The sequence below is a fragment of the Abrus precatorius genome, unplaced genomic scaffold (genome assembly GCF_003935025.1).
Source record: "Abrus precatorius isolate BTA unplaced genomic scaffold, Abrus_2018 Scaffold11, whole genome shotgun sequence".
In the NCBI taxonomy this organism is placed as follows: domain Eukaryota; kingdom Viridiplantae; phylum Streptophyta; class Magnoliopsida; order Fabales; family Fabaceae; genus Abrus; species Abrus precatorius.
The window spans coordinates 20,910,563-20,935,304 of NW_020874303.1; the positions used below are offsets into that span (position 1 = coordinate 20,910,563).

At 29.5% G+C, this 24,742-nt stretch overlaps 4 protein-coding genes across 5 annotated transcripts; 1 reads left to right on the top strand and 3 right to left on the bottom strand.

Moving 5' to 3' along the window:
• On the bottom strand, nt 1-2,943 carry LOC113855807 (putative calcium-transporting ATPase 13, plasma membrane-type; the record flags this gene model as incomplete). The annotated part of the gene is made up of 1 exon (XM_027487435.1): nt 1-2,943. A coding segment is annotated over one exon (2,943 nt), but the record flags the coding sequence as incomplete, so codon positions are not given.
• Nucleotides 2,944-9,113: 6,170 nt separating this feature from the next.
• LOC113855808 (nudix hydrolase 17, mitochondrial-like) lies at nt 9,114-10,435 on the bottom strand. The gene is made up of 5 exons (XM_027487437.1): nt 10,359-10,435; nt 9,960-10,065; nt 9,601-9,684; nt 9,349-9,477; nt 9,114-9,245 (listed from the first exon to the last, which is right to left on the bottom strand). The coding sequence occupies exons 1-5, from the start codon at nt 10,430-10,432 to the stop codon at nt 9,114-9,116; spliced, it is 525 nt and encodes a 174-aa protein (XP_027343238.1). The 5' UTR covers nt 10,433-10,435.
• A 9,758-nt stretch (nt 10,436-20,193) lies between these two features.
• LOC113856500 lies at nt 20,194-21,297 on the top strand. Its single transcript, XM_027488330.1, has one exon. It carries the CDS (start codon nt 20,219-20,221, stop codon nt 20,486-20,488), a length of 270 nt encoding a protein of 89 aa, XP_027344131.1. The 5' UTR covers nt 20,194-20,218; the 3' UTR covers nt 20,489-21,297.
• Nucleotides 21,298-21,690: 393 nt separating this feature from the next.
• LOC113854696 (histone-lysine N-methyltransferase setd3) lies at nt 21,691-24,583 on the bottom strand. Of its 2 annotated transcripts, none has more exons than XM_027485851.1 (5): nt 24,160-24,583; nt 23,903-24,069; nt 23,124-23,420; nt 22,712-22,975; nt 21,691-22,410 (listed from the first exon to the last, which is right to left on the bottom strand). In XM_027485851.1, the coding sequence occupies exons 1-5, from the start codon at nt 24,494-24,496 to the stop codon at nt 22,033-22,035; spliced, it is 1,443 nt and encodes a 480-aa protein (XP_027341652.1). In that variant the 5' UTR covers nt 24,497-24,583; the 3' UTR covers nt 21,691-22,032. The 2 variants fall into 2 exon arrangements, with proteins under 2 accessions (XP_027341652.1, XP_027341653.1); XM_027485852.1 differs by having other exon boundaries at nt 21,791-22,410; nt 23,130-23,420; nt 24,160-24,577.
• Between the last annotated feature and the right edge of the window lie 159 nt (nt 24,584-24,742).

Below are 24,742 nucleotides of genomic sequence, written 5' to 3' on the forward strand. Positions count from 1 at the left end.
CTACTGGTAGTTGGGAACAACTGGGATATACTTCACGAGGAGTCCAATTGGCCAAGACAAAGCACCAATGCCAATGCAAACACCCCACTGTTCCCAAGTCAATCTCTCAGTGTTAGCAAACTTCTTCAGAAACTCAACCATAAATATCTGAAGAGCTATAGTTAGGCCCACGATTACTATAAACAACTTATTTTTACCTAGTCCCTCAAAGATGTTTTTCTTCTCCAGTTTCCTAGCATTGAACTCATTGAAGACTTGGCATAAGACAAAAGCATTGAAAATAAGTGTGTTCTTCACTTTCTCATTGACATCAAAGATTGATCTTCCCTTGAATTGTAAAACCAACAAGACAGCCACTTGATACAGTGCCTGTGAAATGAGGTTTCTCCACATAACTTTGGTTATAAGTGGCTCATGTCGACCTACAGGCGGCATCTTCATGAGATCATTAGTGGGTTCCTCAGTGGCCAAGGCCAAAGCACCAAGAGTGTCCATTATGAGGTTTACCCACAAAAGCTGCACTGCTGTAAGAGGCACTTTACCAGAAGAAACTGCAGCTACAAAGTTGATGACAAGTGCAGCAACATTGACTGTGAGCTGAAACTGAATGAACTTCTGAATGTTTGTGTACACACCTCTTCCCCATCTTAGTACTGTTACCACAGAAGAAAAATTGTCATCAAGGATCACAATATCTGAACTCTCTTTTGCCACTTCAGTGCCTTGTATTCCCATAGAAAGTCCAATATCTGCTTCTTTCAAAGCAGGTGCATCATTTGTGCCATCACCTGTGACTGCCACCACATGACCCTTCTGCTTTAAACATTGAACCATCAAAAGCTTGTCAAGTGGAGATGATCTGGCCATGACCCTGATTTTGTCAAGCTTGTCCATTCTTTCCTCAGGTGAGTAGTTTCTGAATTGAAAGCCTTCAACCACTGATTCTTTATCCAATTCTTCATTAGGATCAAGAATCCCACATTCAGAAGCTATAGCCCTTGCTGTGTGCACATTATCTCCTGTAATCATCTTGATATTCACTCCAGCATTCTTGCAAGATTCAACTGCTGCTTCAACTCCTGGCCTACAAGGGTCTTTCAATCCAAGTATCCCCAGCAATGTTAGTCTCCTCTCTTCAAGCTTTTCACATACCTGCCCATTGTTCTCTGTGCAGCACTTTTCCGCAAAGGCAATGCATCTCAAACTTTTGGTTGCCATGCCATTGATAATGTCCTCAATTTGAACCCTTTCTTCATCACCCATGGTCATGATTCTCCCTCTATGATCATAATAGTATGAACACATTGCCAATATCATCTCAGCAGCTCCCTTCCAGTGTGTATGAAGTGTGCTTCCTCCTCTATTCCCCTTCATCAGAATCCCACTTCTCTTTTTCTCAGAGTTGAAAGTCTCCACATGAATTATTTCACAATCTCGCTTCACTTCATCAATATCCATCCCCAAACCCAACACAGCCCAAGAAAGCAATGCTTTCTCAGTTGGACTGCCTGAAATTTCAGGCACAGAATTTTGATGGGGTTGGTAAACGCTTCCAGTGGTATTTAAAGCAATTCCTTCTTTCAACAATTGCACCAATCTAGGATTCAAATAGCCATCTTCTGCTATTGCTTCTTTCCCAACCCAAACCTCTGTCACCTTCATTTCATTCAGTGTAAGGGTACCAGTTTTATCAGTGCAAATTGTTGTTGCTGATCCCATTGTCTCACAAGCAGAGATTTTCCTCACCATGGCATTATCCCTCATCATTTTCTTCATAGAATAAGCCAGAGTCAAAGTAACAGCTAAAGGCAACCCCTCAGGAATTGCCACCACCACAATTGTCACTGCTGCGCCAACAATTCCCACAATTGCATTCATAGCATCACCAAAACTAGTCTTGCCTCCAAAGAATTCCCGGTTCCCCATGTCATCTCTTGTGCTTCCTGTGAAATAACGTATCATAGAGACCACAAGAACAATAACAGCCACCAACAACCCAACTTTGCCAATACCAGAAGTCAACTTGTTGAGACGTGCTTGCAAAGGTGTCTCCTCATTAAGCTCTCTAGTTACGGAACTCATCATGTCACCCCATGCAGTGTTCATACCCACAGAAGTAACAAGCATGTTTGCAAATCCATCAGTAACCTTTGTCCCAGAGATCAAAAAAGGGTTTGTGTTTCCGTTTACATTCACATGATCACTTTCTCCTGTCATGCTAGATTCATCCACCGTCAATGAATGCCCTTCCAAAAACAACCCATCAGCTGGAACCTGATCACCAATCTTCAAGTAAACAATGTCACCAACCACCACATCAAAGATTGATATGGTTTGGTGTCTACCTCCTCTAATAACTTCAACTCCTATGTTGTCACTCTTGGCAGAAAGTTTTTCAAATTGTCTAGATTGCTTGAAGTTGCTCACAGAAGAGACAACAATAACCAAAATAACAGCCAATATGATGCTACCTCCATCATACCATCCATCCTTCCACCCATGTTGCTTTATACCAAAGCCAAGGGAAAGCACAGCACAAACCAAAAGGATAATAATTGTGGTATCCTTAAAAGCTTCAAGTACAAAGGACAAAAAACCTTTGGCTGGAGGTTTCTGGAACATGTTGACACCAAAGACATGCTTTCTGTGATCAATTTCCACCTGGTTGTCTCTGACGCCACTCTTCACATCGGTTTGAAGAAGTGTAACCACTTCTTTCACGCCTCCAAATCGGGTCAATGATTCCATGTTTTTCTCCCTCACGATTCCAATGAGCAGTTTGGGGTCATGGTTCACATCAATGGCTACAAATGAGAAGGAGCGCGTGAGGCTCCTAGCATTAATGTCTTTGGACTTAAGAAGAGGCTTGATGAAAGCGATGGCAGTGAAAGCCACTCGCCACCTCTTTTTGCATGTAGCGCTATGTGTTAAGTCAAGCATGATAGAATGGTGGGGTCAAGACTCAAGAAGAGTAAACAAATGCTGACTATGGTGTTTGAAGTTCCAACCGCCTGGGACTTCTAGCAAAGAAAGATTGGGAATTAAGGATATGAGTACGAGGTTGAAGCAACAACGTCTACAGGTATGGCTATATATAAGGGTTTTTTTTTTTTTTTTCATATAGAAATTATGGTAACATTGTATTGGAAATTTCGTGGAAATATCAGTTTTTTTTTAAAATTCACTTTCTACTTTTTTTATATATCGTACTAATACAAATAATAATTTGATTTAAAATTGTATCATTAAGAGTCATTAAGTTTTTATAATATTTAAAATAAAAATAATATTTATGATATATTTTAATTGATTGATGATATTGCTAATTAAGTTTTATTAATAATATAAATTTTTTACATTACATAAAAAATAAATTTAAAATTTTTAAAATCAAAATATATTATGCACATTATTGTGAAGGTTGAATGTGAAGCAATCCATTGGTAACAGAAATGGCAAAGTTGAAGATGGCATAATTTCACTGTTACTTCATGGAGGTTTCCTGCCAGTTACAAACACCGTGAAATCATTAATTAGTTTCAATGGTAACCGTAATTTGATAAATATTCTGCGCGTAGCTTTTTAGTTACTATGACTTCTTTTCTTTTCCTTTTCTTTTAAAACCTAATAAATATTCATGATTATCTATTTACTTGTTTTAGTTTTCAAGATAATTCAATTACAATGATACATTTGTTTGGTTGATTGCAATTTTGTATTTGAGAAATGCTAAAATATTCACGTACTTTTTGTTACAACATAAAAAAGAGAAAAAGTAATAAGATTTTAATAATAATAATAATAAGTAAATTATTACTAACAAATTTATTATGAAAATATCATAATAAATTCTAATTACGAGGAAGGAGGGTTGGGTGATATTAATTTTTATTTTATTTTTACCCATTTGCTGTTAGCGCGTTGTTTCGTGATTATTATAAAAGGAAACGAAAGTTATGAAATCAAATCAAATCAATGTTATTTGTTTCCCTCAGTTTTATCTACATCTTTTTTTCCTTTTATGGATTAGCTACATCTTTTCTGAATGATGATATTTGCATAGATTTTATTTTAATAATTTTATTATATATATATATATTAGCAATTATTTTATGAGATTTTTAAAATTAAGATAGCAGAAATAAAATTATTAATTTAAATTTTATAAAGATAGAAATAATTAATTTAAATAAACAAACGTACGAAGTTGAAAATTAAAGGAGGCAAAATGTATAATTGATTATAACATTTAAATGTGTTAAATAATAATAAAATATAATAAGAAACTTGTTCAATTTTAAAAATGAATATTACAGATAAGATTTTAAAATAGATAAAAAAAATTACAAAATTAGATTATATGATGTATCTACTGATTATACATGAAATGCTAAATTTTTAAAATACTAAAATTGTAATAATTTTTAATTTTTAATTTATCCTAAAAAGCGTCTTCAATTTGAAGCTCTGTGCTTAAAATCGTATTTTTAATTAAAATTACTTTTTAATGAGAAAAAAAATCAATTACATAACATAACAAAATAAAAAACTTGCTTAAATTTAATTTAATGAAAAAAAGCAACTTAATTTAATGTATAAATTTAAAAAATAATTAATAGTTTGATATTTTAAAAGCATTAATGATAATAAAATCATATATCTTAATAAGAAAGAAAACAGAACAAAAAAAATAGTCAGGTTCTAAAAAAAATTACATTTTTATCATAAAAATAAAATTATTTAATTTATTAAAAAAATTATAATATGCTTATTGTGTTATGTAACGCACCCCTTTATGACATATGGCTTACATGATTCGGTCTTTTATTTCAAAAATATATTAAATTAGATAAAATACCGTATTTTGCACGACAAATAAAAAAATTAAAATATAAAAATATTTATTTTTATATATTAATAATTATTATACTTAATTAATTGTAGATAAATTTTTTTAATATAGCACGTATATTTTTTATAAAAAAATTAATAATATGAATTATCGACTTTTATTTGTACAGTTACGATACTATATATATACATATATATTAAAATAATGTATTAAGTGTTTTATTGTAAATTCTATTTTAGAATATAGTTTATATAATTCTCGTTATACTTAATAATAATTTTTTTATTGATGTTACTTTTGAAAATCTAATATATAACTAATTATATATGAAATATATAAATAATATTTTTAATTATTTTTTAATATTATTGAAGATTATATTTTTCATTCATTATTGAAATTTTGTGTGTTATAAATAATTAATTTGAATAAATAACCCATCTGCTTGTATAAATATTGACTTAGCATTATCTTTTATGTTTTTTTTCTTTTTTACGGTCAGTATTAGTTTTTCATCAACTTATATCATTAAACACTTATTAAATTTATAATTCAAATAATATATTTTATTAATACATATAGTATCTATAACTATCATACATACATAACATTTAATAATATTATTATAGTAAAATATACACCACAATTAACAAACATAGCAATTAGTATATATATAGTCAAATTTTCTTGCACGTACAGTTTAAAATAACAGTTGAACTTAAAATTTAAGAAATTATTTTTTATGTACATTTATATCTTATATAGTTCTTAACATGTTTGTAAACTAATTTTCTTATATATTATTTTATAATTATATATATTCAATAAATGTAATATTTAATTTAAAGTATAATATATATATATATATATATCATATTTTTATACTAGTATAAATTTAAAAGCTCTTAAAATCAATTTAAACATTTTATTTAACTTACATTTAATAATTAGTGAAGTAATAAATTATATCTCATTAGATATAAATTAAATAAAAGACTCAAATTAAATGTAAGAGTTTTTAGATTTATATTAGTATAAAACTATGTGCCTTTGTATGTTCCAAGTAAATCTTAGTGATCTAAAAATTTATATACCTAATAAATATATTAAAATAATAAATATAATATTTAATAGTATTTTTATTTATATTTTTTATTCAATAAACAAAGTATTTAATATTAAAGTGTAATCAATTTAATATAAATATACTGAAATTATAAATATTGTTTATGCTATTACTTTATTATGAATTATTATATCAGTCGACGTATCTTTAATGTAACTTTTAATATATATTTTTTATATATGTCCTTAACCAATGTTTTAACTCTAAAGGATTTTGTTAATATATTTATAGTTAAATTTTAAAGATTAGCATATCAATATACAAAGTAAATTGATTGTAAATGATTAAAAAATATAATGAATTAATTAAAGAGAGAGAGCAAATGTACAGGAGTAATATGTATTTCATAACATAAGTTTCAAGTTTGGTCACAAAACCACTTGGACAAGTAGTGGATCTCAGGCGTTTCAAAGAGTCTTCGCTTTGGTTGACACACACACAACACAAAAGGAATAAATAAATAAAAAAGAACCTTCGTAGTTCGTTTATGTTAGGAATATAATGGAATATGATTCTCCAACCGTTGCCTGTTTCTGACCCAATTCTTTCAATCTACGTTGCACAGGTACCTGTACACAATCGATGCAGAGGTTTCCAAAATCGTATGCGATTAAATAAGCAGACCAACATCATACGCGGCATAATAGTAAATACAATTAAATATATTAATAAGTAATTTAATTTTCTAATATTTTTCTATTTGTATGTCCATAAATAATAATTATTCATGTAAATAAATTTTAAAAAAGAGAGAGAATTCAAGTTTATAATTATGTGTTTTGAAAGCGTAAAAAGAGAGTTTGACAAAGAAACAAACATAATATAACATGTGTCAAAGTGTCATGTATCTCACCTTAAATATGCTTAAAATACGTTATTTTAAAGTAATATACAGTGAAGATTCGTTTTATGGGGTTGACTGCTGCCACACTGTGCCCACCGCCTGCTGCGGATAAATATGCGGCTATTGGATGGACTTTTCCTCAAAGAGGTTAAACTAAAGCCACCGTTGATGGCGCTGTTTATCAGGATGGTCCCACTGGGTGGGGTGGGTTGTTAAGGGATGGATCGATAGTTTGGAGGATTGTTGGTGATGTTGGTGTTAGTTCTTTGTTAATGGCAGAACTATGGAGTATCCTCTCTGTTACACTGGAAAAGTTACTCAAGAATAGCCATCAACTTAATATTTAATGTTTAAGGTGCCTCATGAAGCTCCAGTGATGGTGTTCTGTGATCGTGAGAAATATCAGAATGTGAGTATGCGTGTGTGCAGTACATCATCCAGATCAAATGCAATCCCTCTCACCCGAGTGCTCCAATTCTAAAAGAATATTATAAATTCCCTTTTTTTTATCATTAAATTCATTTTCACGTTGATCTTGATCATGCCCGACAATTCAAGAGCCAAAAGTATCATGCACGTGTGCTGGACTTGACCCATTGCCAAAACTTAATTGCCTTTTGTAGAATATCGTTATATCACTGTTCAAATAGAATTTGTTATTTTTTTTCAAACTTTTATTTATAACTGAGCACTAATGAGTATTTAATATAACTTATTTTATAATAATAAATTTCAACTACCTACAATTAAACCGCAACTGTTACTTTATAACTGCTATTCAAATTAAAAGGTCCTATCTTCCTGTGAATTTAATTTTAGAACATATATATGCGAAGTGAAAAAATATTTAATATATTAACAGTGTAAAAATATTTCATACTGTTATCAAATAATAAACTGCCATATTAAAAAATATTATTGATATTTTAATAATTCATTCAAAAAATGTATTTATCATATATTTAAATTATATTTATAAAATAATATTATTAAGGAAAGAAAAGTGGGGCCCTCAAAGGGTAAGCGTGTTTGTAGCTAACTCTAACGAGTCATAATTAATTGCATCCTATTAACAATGTGAAAGTATCCTTCAACCAGATAGGCGACTACTGTAGTCATGTATGTCTACGAGAAATTCTTGAAAATTGTTTTAAAAGTCTTAAAAGAAAAAGCTCAAATATGAATATGAATACCAGTTTATGAAAACAAACATCACGCTAGCACCAGTGCATGTCCTTAATTAGGCAATTATCTTTAACTCAATATATAGTTTGAATCATATAACTTTAAACATAATTTATCTCACAAATTTTTAAAAAATAACAATAACAAGAAAATTAGACCTTAACATTTATAAAGATTAAAATAAAATATAAGTACGAGTTAATTTTAATTAAAATACATTGGTCCTAAGAGTACATAAAAATTGTGTTTGTCTTTTATTTTTAAGAAAAGATTCTTATATAAATAATAACGTTGGTTCAAAATTTAATGCAGACAAAATATATAAGTTGTTATTGCTTCAAACCCTATGTGCAAGTAGCATATTAAAGATATAAGATTGATATAGAGCATTTATTTTTTGACCTAATTGCATAATTTTTTTAATAAACATTTAGAAGATAAAAATAAAATAGATATCCAATCATTTTTTATAAATTAAAATTAACTTATATTCTAAATTTTTTTAAAAAATCTAAAATGTATAATTTTTTAAACTTATAAAAAATTATTTATTTTTTCTTCTATTAATAGTTATACATTTAGAAGTTTATCTAAATTGAACTTATATTTTAAAATTTTGACTTTTGAGAGAATTAACTGTTCTTTGGTAGAAAGCTAGCAGGATAACTACATTACATTCATAAGACAACAAAATAAAGGTGGTTAGAGTGAGGGTTTTGTGCTTCATTGCTTATTATGTCTTAAACTTTCGAGAAATTGTTCTTAGATAGAAACTAGCTAGAGGTAATGAGGGTTTTGTTCTTCATTGCTCAATAGCGTTTGTAAAATTGGGGTCTATTTACCAAAAAACGACACGGAGATAGAGAATGGCTCAAAATGAACTTGTTTAATAATGAAATCATTTTCAACTTGCTCAAGTACAGGGAATTTGGAAGTATACTCGTAAGTTTTGACAGTACGTACGTAAGAATGAAGTTGTATAAAAATTGCAATTCCATTTTTCTCTACAATTAATTCTGTTCCTCTCTAATCAACACTTCTCTATAACTCAAATTCATGAAGATACAAAATATTGACATTCCCTACCTAAAGATTAAAGCTATTGTTTAAAAACTTAAAGAACTGGTCAATGCTATATCTTTATTTTGTTGTGAAGACATGAGTCGTTGAACCAATATATCCAATGCTTCCTTCATCCACCAATGTTGACAAACTTCTCTAGCTTGAGCGACAGTCATCTACAAAAGTGATCACAAAGAAAATTAGGAAAAATTTCTCATTGCATATTTTTATATTAATCAACATGTGCAAAATATGAGTAGAGATCGAGCCTAAACATACCCATATTCTTCTACGTAGATTTTTCTCCGGCCACATATCAAGTTGCTCCTTGACAAACAAAGGGAACATGTGCCCTTCATAGTATATGCCATGTCTCTTGCTAATGAAACTCCATTGGCCCAATTCACACTGCACATTGATATATAGGGGGAAGTTACATTACTTCAGTTTCTTTTGAAATCAAATCTTTTTAGCTTTGCTTAGATCTTTTTACTAGAGTGCAATGCATAATGGAATTTAATTAGACAATACCTCAACGATTCCTTTGACTCCTGCTTCTTCAAGGGATTCCCTGCAAGCTGCTTCTTCTAAAGATTCATCAAGTTCCCATCCTCCCTGAGTTCAGAACAGACGAATGCCAATTGCAAATTGAGTAAATTAAAACTAACTAAAGAGTTTGTTAACTTCAATTTTATAGTTAAATTTAAACACTTAAAACTAATAATTTTTTTTATTATAAAAGACCTATTTATTACATTAAAGTTATAAAAATATAATAAATGCATTTTTAAATAAAAATTTATTATTTTAATTGTTTTAACACAACTCTAAAACTGAAGTTAAAATGCTCTTTAACTAAATTATTAACGAACAATGAGCAACAAAAGTACCTTGGGGAACATCAATCCTTGACCTTTCTGTGAACTAACCACTAGTACTTCCACTTCGTTGCTCATATTTCCATATACATCTTCTTTATACCTATAAGGTATGCATCTGGACAAATAGACATTAAATAGCGGAGTCAATGAGTGAAACAAAATAGTTATGAAGTAATTGAGCTGAGGCAATATTTAAGAATATGATAATTAAAGTCATGAATTTTCATATATCAAGACCCAGATGTACCCTTTCAATGACCAAACAAAAACGGGGTGCTATATGAAAAAGGGTGCCCCCCAGGCACCTACCAATTATTTCCCATTGAAAGTTAATTAACCCATGTGAAAAATAAAGGAACGCTTCGCAGACACAATAAGACACTAAAAACAAAAACGAACCAAACTCACCCCACAACTTGACGGCCACCCATGTTGTTGTATCTCTGCAACTCCCTTCCTGTGCGAGATACCAAACAAACCATCTTCAAATCAAGACTAAAATTCTCACTCACAACAGAGAAAATATTGAAGGAAAACACGAACAATCAACCAAGAAAGTAAGTAGTATAGAGGGGATTGAGAAGAATAAGAGTAGTAGAGGGAAAAATGGCTAGCTAGTTGTATATTTGTGATTAAGATTGATCTCGATGATTGGTTGGATGAGTAAAAGCATAAAGGATGGGGAGAGAGTGGCCAAGAAGAACCTTTATATAGAAGTTCAACCTTGAGAACATTAAGTGTTGTAAGCAAACGTATCAAACGCGTAATTGTCGCCTTCCTCGAGCTGCACGGATCTATCACCCAACGGAATATAATAATGGAAAGAAGTTAATATACGGAATATAGAATATAATAATAATAATGTAAGAGTTATGTTATTCGTAGTACCACACTTTATATATAATATTTAATTTTTTTCTCTCTCTTAATAACATCAATTATTATATCATACTTTTCCTTTTTATTGTACATTCTATTTTATAAACATTATACAGATACAAATTTTCATAATGAAACGAGATTAAGATTGAGATGTGTCGTTTTCCAGACAAACTATATACATCTGGCATTGCATATTGGCATTGAGATGTTAAGTGAGCGTTAATTACTTGTTGCTGCGTGCATGGCTGAGTCTAAGATCACATCAGATAGCGAAAAAGAATATTACTTAGTAGATAGTGTGAAGGTTCTTTATTTAATTTGGCAACCGACTCTACATATTAGTCGACACGGCCTGATATAGTCATTGATCCCTAAGTTGACTTTGGAAAACACGTTCCTCCCATATGCATGCCCTCTGAGTCTGACTCCACTGCCATAATGCCCTGATAAGATAGATACTGATCGATGGAGCCACTCAGAGCCCTTTTTTTTTTCTTTTTTATTTTGGGGTATTTTACTTCGAGATCAATTGGGAGTATACGTGACTTTACTTCCCTTTTAATGCATTTACTCCAATTTTTATTCTCTTTTCTTATCTTCATTTTAAATTCTCTTATAAAACTTACTATAAACTAACTTCTTTTTGAATGTACAATGGTTTTTCTTTTTAATATTTGATTACGAGTATTTTTTAATGTGCAAAACTTGAATCTAAACCTTATTCTGTAATATTGGTCAGTGGTGTTAAAATATTTACACTGATAATTACATGTGAAAATGAAACTATTTATATTTAAATTTAGGATTTTAAAAACGTTTGGAGCGAAGTCGATGTTATATTAAACTTTAAAATATAATTATAATTTATCTGACTTTATCCCTTGATTTCTTGTATATTTTAAACATGTTGTGCACATACTTATGGCCTAAGAAATTATGTGAAATGAAAAATATTAATTTGAGGTAACTTAAATCTGCCAAGAAGGATTTAACTCCACTGGTCATGTTCCAATTTTTTCAATGAAATTAAACAAAAAAGATAATTAGTTAACTCCTATAATGCTATTCTAGAATTGTGCATTTATTATTATCATGCTATTCTTCATTTTGATATATTAGGTTAAAGACAAAACTAGTGATATTTGTTTATATGGATAACATATCTCATTTTTAAGATTACCATATAATAAAACACGGTTTTATCGACATCGTTCTTTAGGATTAACTGATATGTAGATATAATATTTTTTATTTTAAAAACATTAATTGCACTTTTATATTTGCAATATGATAGATATTCATTTTTTAATAAAATCATATTACTTTTTAAATATTTAAAATTAACCCTAAAATTTAAATTAACAGGCACTTAAAAAAAAGCTAATGTTATTTTCTAATGATATGTTGCTTTGTGTTGCGACGATTATAGGCCTAAACAAACAACTAGGCTCACCTACGAAGACAGAACATACGAAAGAGTTTGGACAAAAAATATATGCAAATAAATACGAGCTTACAATTGGTCCCTTTTTTGTCATACATTTTATTCACTGTTATACCTAAACCCTTGTTGTAAATTTAAAAACTGCTGTTATAATGCTTACTTGTAATGCACAGGCCTGTATTAAAACAAATTTCAGGTTCGCTCTAAATATTGACCACAGTAACTGATACTCAAAAAAAAAAAAAGATTGTGATCCTGTAATTATATTTGGAACCTGTTAAATATTAACCTTTCAATAATGTCTCTAAATTTAAATATTAAATAAAGTATTATTGTTTCCTAACATTGGAATTTTGAAAATAACCCCTATGATAGTTATACTGTAAAATATCACCATCTACTCGCAAAAATAAAGCGATCGCACCCTATATGTGGGGGCACTTAATTAACATGGATCAATTGTGAAAAAAATTTCATTGAAATGAAATGTCGAAACACAAAAATCACTAATGTTACTTAAACAACTTTCAAATTTTAGTCACTGATTTATCATAAAAATTAAAATAACGTAAATCATTATTGGTTCCTGACAAATGTTTGCATCTCAAAGACACTATTCCAATTTTAAGGCAGTGCAGGGATGTAGAAATAAGCCATCCTCGATCATTTGGTTCTAACAGTTCAAGCTTGTTTTTAGTGAAATTAATTGAAAGTCGAGAGCTTATAACTGTGAAACCTAACTAATTAATTAAATTAGAATCATGTGATAAGATTATATGTGTGCTTTATTTATTATCAATTAATTTATTATATCCTAATTTTTTTATTATTATTATTATCATATAATCAATTAAATATTTGTTATGTGAGTGTACATTGTTTAAAAGATTTCAACTAGTTTTTTAAAAGAAATGTCATATGATTAAGGTACTTCAAACTTGTAACTTATAATTGATTTTGTTTTATAGTTACACGTATAATTAGATAAAATGTGTTAAATGATTAAAAAATTAATTATTTTCTATTAGTATAAATTCTTTTAAAAGTTAAAAATTAAAATGAAAACAATTAACTTCCAAAGTTAATTTTTAATAGTTATAAACTTTCTTATTTTTTTATTAACTAATAACTCTACTAATTTTTTGAAGAAAAATAAAATACAAGCTCCTCTACAAAAATATAATCCTATGTTACTAGAAACATTCAAAGGCTTTTGTAACTAAAAATTCATAGTTTATAATTAACACATTGAATTGTTATTATTTAGTATAATTAATTCCACATCTGGTTGAAGTATGTCAAACATTTAAAAGGAAAGTTAAAGTTATTTTACGTAAATATAAATTATTTGAAAAATAAAAATAAAAATAAACAAAATTGTCGATAGTCAACTTTCAATAAGGCCTATTTTAGATAAATTATTAGAAAGTTCTTATACAAAAAATTAATACACAGATAAATAAAAATTTTCACGTAAGTCACAAATAATTTGTCGTCTCAAATTTTAGAAACTAAATAAAATTAAAAAATAAAAAATATAAATTATTTTTAATTTATAAAAATATATTTTTTTTTATTTTATAAAAATATATTTATTTTTATACTTATCTGTTCTCTTATAAAATTTAGAAGTTAACCAAGTATAGACTCGTGTCAAATATTATTTTGATTAATTTTTTATAAGTCATATTTCAAAAGTTGCAAGCTTTTTTATATATATATTTTGTTTACCAAACAATTTAAATAATTGACTTTGAAAAATTACAAATCTTTAAGATAAGCCATAAACTTACATTATCAAATAAAGTTAAGATGAAATAAGTTATGTACAAATTTTAAAATAAGATATACATTTCTTATACTGAGAGTGTGTTTAGTTTTATGTCTATATATTCATAAATTTATATTTATTTTAATATTATTGATTATAACTTATGCATTAGATTTTATTTATAAATCTTGGACTTATTTTCAAGCATACAATAAATACATTCTCATTATTTCTAGCTTGAGTGTTTATTTTTATTATTGTAATATATGTTTTACCTGTAGAATTACAAACCAGGTAGCGCAAGTTACAAGCTCCCCTTCGAGTTCTGTTGGCGCTTGCAGGAGACTTTGTAATTTCTGCTTAATTTGAATGCACTTTCGTTGACTCTAAAAGAAAAAGAGCCGTCGATCGCAATCATTTCTAATTGTTTGGGGCACTGTAAATGTGAATGCCGAAGAACTCGTAAATTATTTCTTCCAGGCTTGTTTATAACAAATCAAATGGAATATTTTTTAATTTTAATTATTAAAAAATGTATATTATATTTATTAAAATCATTAAATATATAAATTACCAACTATATTCTTTAATATCATAAATACTTTAAAAATAAAATTTCTTACAGTTCTCTACCCAAAGTAGTCACGTTCTCCATGTGTCTGAATTATGACTTTTCTGTCTAAAATAGAAAGAGTACAGTGAGATTTCACAAATTTTCGTGACTTTTCCTTTCAAGCGTCTTAACGGTGGAACAGTAAAAAATAATTTAACTTTACTAAAAAACTGAAAATAAATAATTAATAATATTAAAATTTTATTAAAAAATATTTATTATATTTTTATAACTTTAGTACAATAATTATATACATTTTAAAAAAAAAATATTTATAGATGTTTAAACTTAGTTTTAAAGTTAATAAAATTTAGTAAAAGAGTTATATTCCTTTAATATTGGATGAATATTTATATAAAAAATTTTCTATAAATTAAAAAGTTATTATATTAATGTTTAAATTGAAATTATTTTCTTGCATATCTATCAACTTATTACAAGTGTGAACACGTAAGTCTATGAATAAAATATAAAATTATACTATAAATATATAGTAAAATATTAACTGAAGTTTAACTAGGACAATAATAATAGTGTGCGTAATTATAGTTTAATAATCCAAGTTTCTCACGTCAGAACAATTTCAATAGTTAGACGATCCAAATTATCTCGATATTTCTTTCACATTTCAATATTTAAATATATTAAGTAAATAACTCTTTCAACCCAAAATAGTTTATTCTATATATCTTGTGCTGTATATTTAGGTGAATGATATTTTTTTTGTCATTGTTCAAACTTCGATTGAACGTTTCCCAGTCATCCTTGTATCCGCGTGGCGCTTTGAATTCAACGTCTCTTTTTCGACCCTCATTTTGGACATAACATAAGCAAAGCCAACTTTATCACTAAACACACTTCTGCTTAATTTGTCCCGATACATTGTTTTATTATCCAAAAACATTCCATGAGGTTTTTTCACGTTCTTATAATACTTAATTTAAGGAAAAGTATATTTATAAAAAATAAATTAAACTAAACAATAAATTGTTATATGATTTTGTATAACTTGTATGTTTGTTAGAGTTTCCAACGTCCCAGAACATCATCACCCTCTTATTGACGCTAATACTTAGTGCAGCATTCTTGCAAAATATAATACACATAATTAGGCAGCGTTTGAGTAAGAATGTTGATTAAATAGTTTTAAAAACAAAATTATTATATGAACACTTATAGTATTAGTTTGATTATAAAATTATTGGATGAAGTTAAAAAATATATTTTAGTAGTTATACAGAAAAGGCTTTATATATATATATATATAATCATTAATTTTTTTTTTTAGAAGACTTAAACTCTTCCAAACGCTCATTTTATCTAATTGTTTGTTTGCTACATTTCAAAGCACGTTGTTGGCTTTTTTATTATTATTATTTCTTTTCTTTTTTATGCGAACATGCTTAAAATGTGGTCGGGCAACAGTACTCTAGAGGTTGACACAAAATAAAATTCAATCTTAAAAAAAGAAAAATTATCATGAATTCAAAGTTAATTATGTCAAAAAAACTGAATTATTTGTGTTTTTATCTTAAATTTGTTTGTGTTAAAACGGCACTTCCAAATAAATGCAAAAAAAGTTGCCTAACTCACGTCCATAAGACCATAACCCACGCAAGATAGGGACGTTGGACAATTTGTTTTTTTGTAACCATTTTTTTTACAATCCATTAATTAATAGTAATGACGATGTTATGCTTCCACAGAAAAGTAGAAAGAAAAAAAAAGACTTGGGCCCAATTTCATTCTAAATAAAATAGCCTTGCAAAGAGTCAGCCCATATCCATGCCCATATTAAGTAGGCTAAGTTCGGCACAGCTCATGCTAAAGAAATTTGTTTCTGTTGTGCATAAAACTAACAACATTTTTGTTGGGCTGGCTAAGTCAATAGACACGTGTTAAAAAAACCTCTTAATCAGAGACAGTAGCATGACTTCAAAAGCAATGCTAAACAGATTAATAATGTAAAATTTTGTATATTGTGACTCAATTATGAATGAATGTATTGTAAAAATTATAGCTATGGTGTATTTAATTAGTTGGAAATATAATTTTTGTTACAAATATATAACAAAATTATTATAAATAGCAAAATTCTCGTGTCAAATATTTAATACAATCACATTTACTGGTATTTTAACTTAAACAATTATGCATAAGATGATATACATATTCCACAATAAAATTTAAGATATTTAAAAACATTTATTACATGCTTGATAAAAATTAAACATGTACATTAAATTATTTTTATGTCATTGATATATGATTTTTAAAGAGTTGTTGAATTTTTTAATTGTTAGAATTGGAGAAAAATTTAAAAGGGACATAGGTTTCAATTCATCTCATTTATAAGTTGAATATTTGAAGTTACTATACAATTTTAAACTATTAAAAATAAATAAAAATGAAAAAAATATATGTCATATAATGATGTAAAATGTAAATTTTCACAAATTTTTTAAGAATCTGTTTAAAAACAAATAAAAATATATTATAAAAATAATTTTAAATCAAGGTTCAAATCATGTAAGCATAATACAATTACGTATGTGATCAACTAATTGTGAGTTATTTCACTTGACCTGTGATTTTGAATTTAAACATCAATAAATGCAGTTGGGTTAAAATAATGCATGCAATTTAGGAGAGAAAAAAAGCATAACAACAAAATAATAATAATATATTAACAAATATAAGAAAATATCTGGAAAAAAAGTTTGGATTCAATTGACAACTTTATCAATATAAGATTAGTGGTAGACTCATAAAAGTCTTGAATAACGATAATTGTAAATCAATTGAATAGATAAAGTAGTAAAATTAATTCAGTTTACATATTTAATTGCAATAATATGTTGAAAATATTAAAGACACATAGAAAGAGGATAGAAGATAGAAACTTACACACATTGAGAAATAAAAAAAATTATCAAATAGGTAAAAGATGAAATAGTTAAAAAAATAAAAAGAAAAAAATTATTGAACAAAATAAAAATATAAAATTACAAGTTAAACTAGAATTATATCAGTAGTTTAAATATTTAATTTTTATGACATGCGATATCGTCTAAGAAATTTATCCCAGCATCCATTACAAATTATATTTTCAATATATGACCAGATACATTTAAAGTAAAATTTTATGTCGAATATAGTATAACTTCAAATTAAAAACTATGATTCAATAAATATATTTGGAAAATATATAATTTATTAATTAATTACCTCCTAAATTTTGTTTGCGTAATATTTTTTTATGATTATCGTGCAATCTTTTAATTATTCTTTTATTACCTACCAGTTTTATCAATTCACTTGTTTACATCTATAGAAAAAAAAAACATTAATAGTTTATCATTTAATTAGGAATGCTAAAAGGAATTTTAACAAATTAATTGATAATACAGAAAATAATTTGAAGATTTCAAACCAATTTTAATTTCTATTTTCTTTATTAGTATAGCAATATTGTTTTGGTTTTGCAATCTGTGATTGAGTTGGGTGGTATGTTATAAATTTATTAATTACAAGTTAATAAAATTTAAAATAAAAGAAATATTATAGTAATACTCTTGAAAGTAATGTTTTTGTTTATATGACTGGATATTTGTAAAATTTGACTAGTATGAGCATAAATATTGTAGCACCTAATTTTGTGTATATATATATATATATATATATATATATATATATTTATACTTCATTGTATTTTATTTTAAAAAAATAATTTTATTTGATGTATTTTTTCAAAAAATTATCGTGATATTTATGATTTATTAGTTTATTAAAAATTGGTAAAAGTATTATATTTTCACCAACAAATTGTTAATAACAAAGACAAGTATAAGAATTAGATACTCAACGTATGTAAGTATAATGATCAAAATTGTTCTTCATGCGGGAATGAAGATAAGTATGGGAATACGTAAATGGGCATGTCCTATGGAGACATGTATTGAATAATTTACTCAAATTACACTCATAGTTATCCCTAATTTTAAACATTTAAAACGGTACTAATTATTTATTTTAAAGAATATTTACTATACCCATTTTTTTATATAATAAATATTTTTTTAAAATAAAAAATCCATGTTTTTAATTGTTTAGCGTAAACTAAACTAATGAAACAAGTTGAATTGAACTTAATTTTGGTCAAGGTTCAGCAGCAAATATAGGTGATTAGATTATGCAGGTCAACTGCTTATGATTTGTACGCCTTTGTTATTTATTTATTTTTTAAGTTGAGCGGTCTTCCAAATAACTTATTACACGTTGATGAATCATTGACCACAAACAAGTTGATGCGTTGCAATAGACCATAAAATTAAAGTGAAGATCTCACAAATCACAAAGAATATTGGGAGTCATAGAAGCACTAATTTGGCAGCCTAAGATTTAGTAGTTGCTTGCACCAAAGAATAGAAAATAGAATAAAGTGTTTGAAAAATCTCAAAAGATTTGACCCAAAATTGGAGATTGGGAATAGAAAAGAAGAAGCAAAGTGGGTGTGAATAGATGGTAAAATATGAATTGGAAGAATAAAACTTGGGTAGTTTCTATTGGCTTGGGTGGCTTACCTCTTTGTCGTTTTTAGGTATGATGATGGGCAGGGATTAGGGATAGAGGGTGGTAGAAAAGGGACAGCTTAAAGAGCCAAATTGGGAAACAAATGTGAAATTTAATGACTTTTCATTGTCATCAAATATTAAATGGATTGATGCCTATCATTTCCAATTTCCAGTGTAAGCGTGACGGGTTTCCTCCACGTGTTTGATCAACTTCCAATCCCAATCTTACGTCATTGATATTTCAATTTGTTTTTAAGATTAAAGAAAAGATCCTGCACTAATATTCTCATATTGCCATTCCATCCAAGGAACATACCAATTAATCCACGCATGCTTGTTTTAACATATCATACTGTAAGAAAATAAAATTATTTATTTATATTTTGATAAAAGCTAATCATGTCAATCTTCTTAATTTGTATATTTTTTTATTGTAAAATAAATAATTATATTTTGATAAAAAATATAATTATTTATTTTACAATAATAAATAATTATATTTTTTATTAGTTATATTATAATTAACAGCACTTTAATAATTTATATTTGCTTACAAATAAATTATTTTCTCCTTATAATTATGTTTTATCATACATTTTATTAAATTTTGTATTATATCTGAAATATTTAATTTAACATATTATATATTTTGAATTTAATTTTATCTTTAATGCACGAATGATTTGTTAATTATTAGGAAGGAAATCATATATCAGTAAGTTATGGTTGCAGATGTCTGCTTCAAATCCATCCAAATGGAGAAGGTGGGAGCCCTAATAAAACTTCCTTTCTAATAATAAATAAATAAAATATTATTTCCCTCATTTCCTTTCTCTTAAAATGTGATATTTTTATCCTTCTTCCGGGGTGTGTGTATATATATATATATATATATATATATCCCTCAATTGCCATTCATAACGCCAAAATTATATTTCACATATTATTGTCTAAAAGGGTCTGTTTCAGAGATAGCAGAGGAAGATGGAGAAGAACCCCACCGCCATCAGCATCACCTCCACCTTCAACTGTGATAACGAGAAGCAAACTAGCATAAGGGGTGGAGAGGGCCTCATGGGTCTTGCAGTTCACAGCCAAGTCATCAAAATTAAGCAAGAAATTGAGAGAATAAAGCACCCTTCACTTCAGCTACACATGAGGCGTGTCTTTCTTAGAGATGTTACCCGTCTTCGCTCTCGCTCACCACTGGGATTGGCAGAGAGGGCCATCCTAGTTGGTAACTCTAGATGTTAGATCACAAAGAAGCTTATAGTTACAGGCATGTATATATATATATATATGATAGGTATAATCTCAGAGAGACTTCCCTTGGGAGTTGGAACTATAGTAATTTTGTGTTTTTGCTTTCTGGTTTCTATGTGCTTGTCGACTTCTTGTACATGATTTTGGTGGTAAAGTTTCGGACTTTGTTTAGTTGAAGTCTCTTCTCCCTTTTCTTTAATCCATGAACTTCGTAATTCTCTTTATTTTCCATGTCTTTTAGCAAAAAGAAACTTGTTCAATTTATGGTTTGCTAATTGCTATCAAGCCAAAGGAAATTCTAATGCTTTTTTCGCATTCCCATTTGCCTAAACACCAACAAATGACTTCTTTTACTCGGCTTCGTTCAGATGATTAATGCAATCTTTCTTATTGTTTTTTTTTGGTCAAAGAGTTTAATTTTATTTTTATTTGTTTGATTTTTTCGACGAAGAGAATGGCGTCGCGCATGGGAGCATTGTCCTAAAACGAATCTTGCGACTTCACAAATTGTTTTTATTATTTTTATTTTTTATTGATTTTGTCGGCAAAGGGTAGGGTTAACCTTAACAAGTTAGACGCAAGTCTCATCCACAACATCGTCCAAGATTTTTGATTCTGAAGGATTTTGGTTATCTTCTTGTATGTGACGAGGTCTGAAGCTAGCGTTTCGGTCGTGCTGAAAAATGGACAGCGCTAGTCACTGTTGGACCTCTCATGACATGTGTTATTTCCAAACGCTTCCTTATCTGCGCAAAGATTAAATCTAACACGGAACGACACACTACTACAAACTGTTGTATGCCACGTCAAAAAAAAAAAAAAAAAAGATGAAAATCTCTAGCCCAACTGATTCTAATACTTTGTCTGGTTATCATTCATGAGAGAAATATTAATCTGAACCACAAAACATTGGAATTTGCATATACAATTGAGAGAATAAATTCAAATGGTAATTACTTATCGAAAATTGAGAATAAATATTCGCATATTTATAAAATTAAAGTTGTTATTTTCTGTCATCGGTATTTACTACTAATAAATATTCATTGACTTGGCATTAGAATATTCAGTATCGGATTACACTACCTGGTTGTTACAACAGAGAAGATTATCTTTAACGTTTTCTGTCTTCATTTTAATTAGTTGAAAACTATCAATTGTGATCAAATATCAATGATTGAGTGCAACAAAAAGAAGTAATGTAAGAGTAAAATATAATGACCAACTTGAAAGAGAACATAATATATTTTTTCTTTATCAGCACAGATAATGTAATTTTAGTTGATAGTCAGCACTAATAGTTCAATAAAGATTGCAAATGGCAAAAACACATGTAAATTTAACCAAAATTACACTCGCCAGTTAGGAATGTAGATAAAGCAAAAGGAGAGTAAAAGGGGAAATGGAAAAGAACAAGGAAAAGGAAAATGTATGCTGTAGTGAAGGCAACAGGATACTTAATGACAATATGTTCTCGACAATTGATAGGATGAGATTTCATGATAGCAAGCTAATAACTAATTGTTCGCTATCACTTAACCTTCGGCAGTTGCTGTTTCCTTTGATGATAGAAGCTTTACCCTTTTTGAGAGATTTCCCATCACATCTATAATCACATATTTCTTTTGGATTCTGTACTGAATGGCTAACTCGGTTGAACCAGAAGCACCCTGCTTCAACAGTGATTCATCATCCGTTATTTTGGTGGGAAAATGTCCCAGTGCAATGACACACAAAGCAATTAGGGTACGAAACACAGCTATGTCATTTGCAACACCAAGAGGAGCCTCAGCATCCAAAGACTTGAGCGTGCTGAGGTCATACTTCTGCACAGTTTCCATATTACTCGAAAGGAGTACCCTCAGTGCAGCCAACAAGCGGCCCTCTACCGTTTCTTGACCACCTAAGCTCACCTGTTGCAAGAAAACAAATAAATGAACTTGTGCGATGGTTGGGATGAGGAATACATTATGGTTCTTTTGCTATGATCATTCAATTATCATGGAAGTTGTCACTTAGTCTTGGTGATCCTAGGGTTTGGCCATTTTATCACTCAATGGCATACATGAACCTTTGGGAGAATGGGAAGACAAAAAAAAAAGGGGGAGATATTGATATATGAGCAGTGAAATCGTTAAATCTTTGCTACAATATACATTAAGCTTATACAAGATAGAAGAAGGGTACTAATGTAACATGCAATAGCAGTTTAACCTTGAGATCTGGAGTATCTCCAGCTAGATTCAGCTGAGATAAAATCAGTTCCTGCCACGAGTTAGGTGCCGAGAAGTTTGGTGAAGAAACTCCAGCTGCCATGCTTGCAGCATCCAAAAGAGCACCGTCATATTTGAGTTCAATACAGTCATAAGGGTTTGATTTGATCACAAATCCATAATCAAGAAGGAAAAGATCATTGCTTAAACAGCCATAGCAAAGTAATAAAGGATCATCTTCTTTGATTGCTGTCTCAGCCACAACCTGATGCAAAGGAAAGAATTACCCGTCCAAGATAATTTCAGATATAAATTGTTTCTTAAAAGCAGGCATGGGATTTTTTATTTTATTTTTTTTTGGGGGGGGGGGGGTGCTAATATGGGAATGTGTATGAGAAAACAAGAAAACATGCCTTCACTTGCTTCATGCTACCGGTATCTTGTTCCTGAACAATTCTAGCATTTGGACTGAAACTATGATTGCACATATCAATTAGAGGGAGCAACATGGGTATGTCAATATGCGTCCCATTGGGATGCTTGTCACCATATAACCGAAATGCTCTAGACGAGACTGCTGACATTGCCCATCCAAGAGACGATGCATCTACTTCTTGACCACCAAAAGGATGCTTATCAGGTGTAAGACCTACTAAGGCACGCTTGACTTCTTGCTCAAAATCAAGAAGAAACCGACACCTTTTGTTTACCTGCCTCATGAAATTGACTTCTAATTAACTTCCATACCGCAGGTCAACACATGCGAGGCACTCAAAATATTTTACAAATGACAATATAAACAATTTCAGCTTCTGATATTGGTTACAGATGCATCTTCAATTTTTAGCTACACGGCTCAAATCAAAGTGCATATCTCTCAAATCCCCAACAGCAAAATGAAAGTAGATAGATACATTGGCGCAGTAGTAAAACATGTTGATTGTTGACTAGGTGCTTCAAATGATATTCATATATCTACTTAACAAAATCCAGAAAACTTGAAAAATAAGAGGTCTACACACAGAAATGCATCTAAGAATTTATCAGTATGAGCAACCTTGTGAAATTGAAGATAAACCAAGTATGCTACATTCATTTCTCCTATCAAAGTGAAAATATACAATATCAGTTCTTAACTAGCTTTATCCGCAGCCTAATAGATTCCTTGGAATTCCAAACTAAAGTAAAGTACCTGGTGAAGAAGAGGAGCATAGTGCAAGTTCTTGATGTCTTCCCCAGAAAAGAAAATAGGCACAGTGAATGTTTCCGGGAGATTACTGATATATGGCCACCAAAACGATCCAACTTTTGCTCTCTCCTGCAGAAGCTTCAAACCCAATTTCATTGCCCATAGTTCCTCTGCCAAAAGCTACCACAGTGTCCAATTTATTTACATTGAAAACTCAATTGAAATAGATAATAGGAGAAGGAGAATAAAGGAATGAATACCAGGAACTTGGCGCATCAATTGAACGGGCAGAGAGTCGCGTGGGTCGGGTTGAGCAGAGGTAAAGCGTAAGGGAAGGTGGTGTGGTAGAACAATGAGGTCGGTGCCACTTGGAATTTGTTCCTTGGCCACTAGTCCCAGTCCATTGGAGGAGTCGACCTGTGATATCTTCACCGCGCGGTGCACGAAGCCACCTTCTCTCGTTACCCATTTTATTAGGTCGGGTGGATGGGGCACCAACCGTGACGCCGACGCCGATGCCGATGCCGATGCCGATGCGGCGCATGTTAGCGGATGCAACTGTGTCAACGAACACGTTAAAGCCTTGGATGTAGCCATGACCCAATCTTCTTCACTGCTCTTGCTTTTGCCTTCACGAGATATTGGGGGAACCCGCAACTCGCAACTCGCAAGGCTATACCACCAGCGCCACAGGATTCGAGTATAAAACATTTTCTACTCTTCAATATTTCTTACAATATTAATTTAACTTCAAAAATTATTTCAATAAATCATATTGATAATTTTATTAAAACAAATTTAAAATTATAAAGACTGTGAATTATTTAAATATATATACAAATT

Excerpts from the sequence above, each read along its gene's own strand:
- LOC113855808 (XM_027487437.1), bottom strand. The coding sequence starts at position 10,432 with ATGGTTTGTTTGGTATCTCGCACAGGAAGGGAGTTGCAGAGATACAAC. Across the intron at positions 10,066-10,358 it reads GGTGGCCGTCAAGTTGTGGG|ATGCATACCTTATAGGTATA; the intron begins GTGAGTTTGGTT and ends CTATTTGTCCAG. Across the intron at positions 9,685-9,959 it reads AAGGATTGATGTTCCCCAAG|GGAGGATGGGAACTTGATGA; the intron begins GTACTTTTGTTG and ends TTCTGAACTCAG.
- LOC113856500 (XM_027488330.1), top strand. The coding sequence starts at position 20,219 with ATGGAGAAGAACCCCACCGCCATCAGCATCACCTCCACCTTCAACTGT.
- LOC113854696 (XM_027485851.1), bottom strand. The coding sequence starts at position 24,496 with ATGGCTACATCCAAGGCTTTAACGTGTTCGTTGACACAGTTGCATCCG. Across the intron at positions 23,421-23,902 it reads ATGCTCCTCTTCTTCACCAG|GTAAACAAAAGGTGTCGGTT; the intron begins GTACTTTACTTT and ends TTCATGAGGCAG. Across the intron at positions 22,976-23,123 it reads GTAGCATGAAGCAAGTGAAG|GTTGTGGCTGAGACAGCAAT; the intron begins GCATGTTTTCTT and ends CCTTTGCATCAG.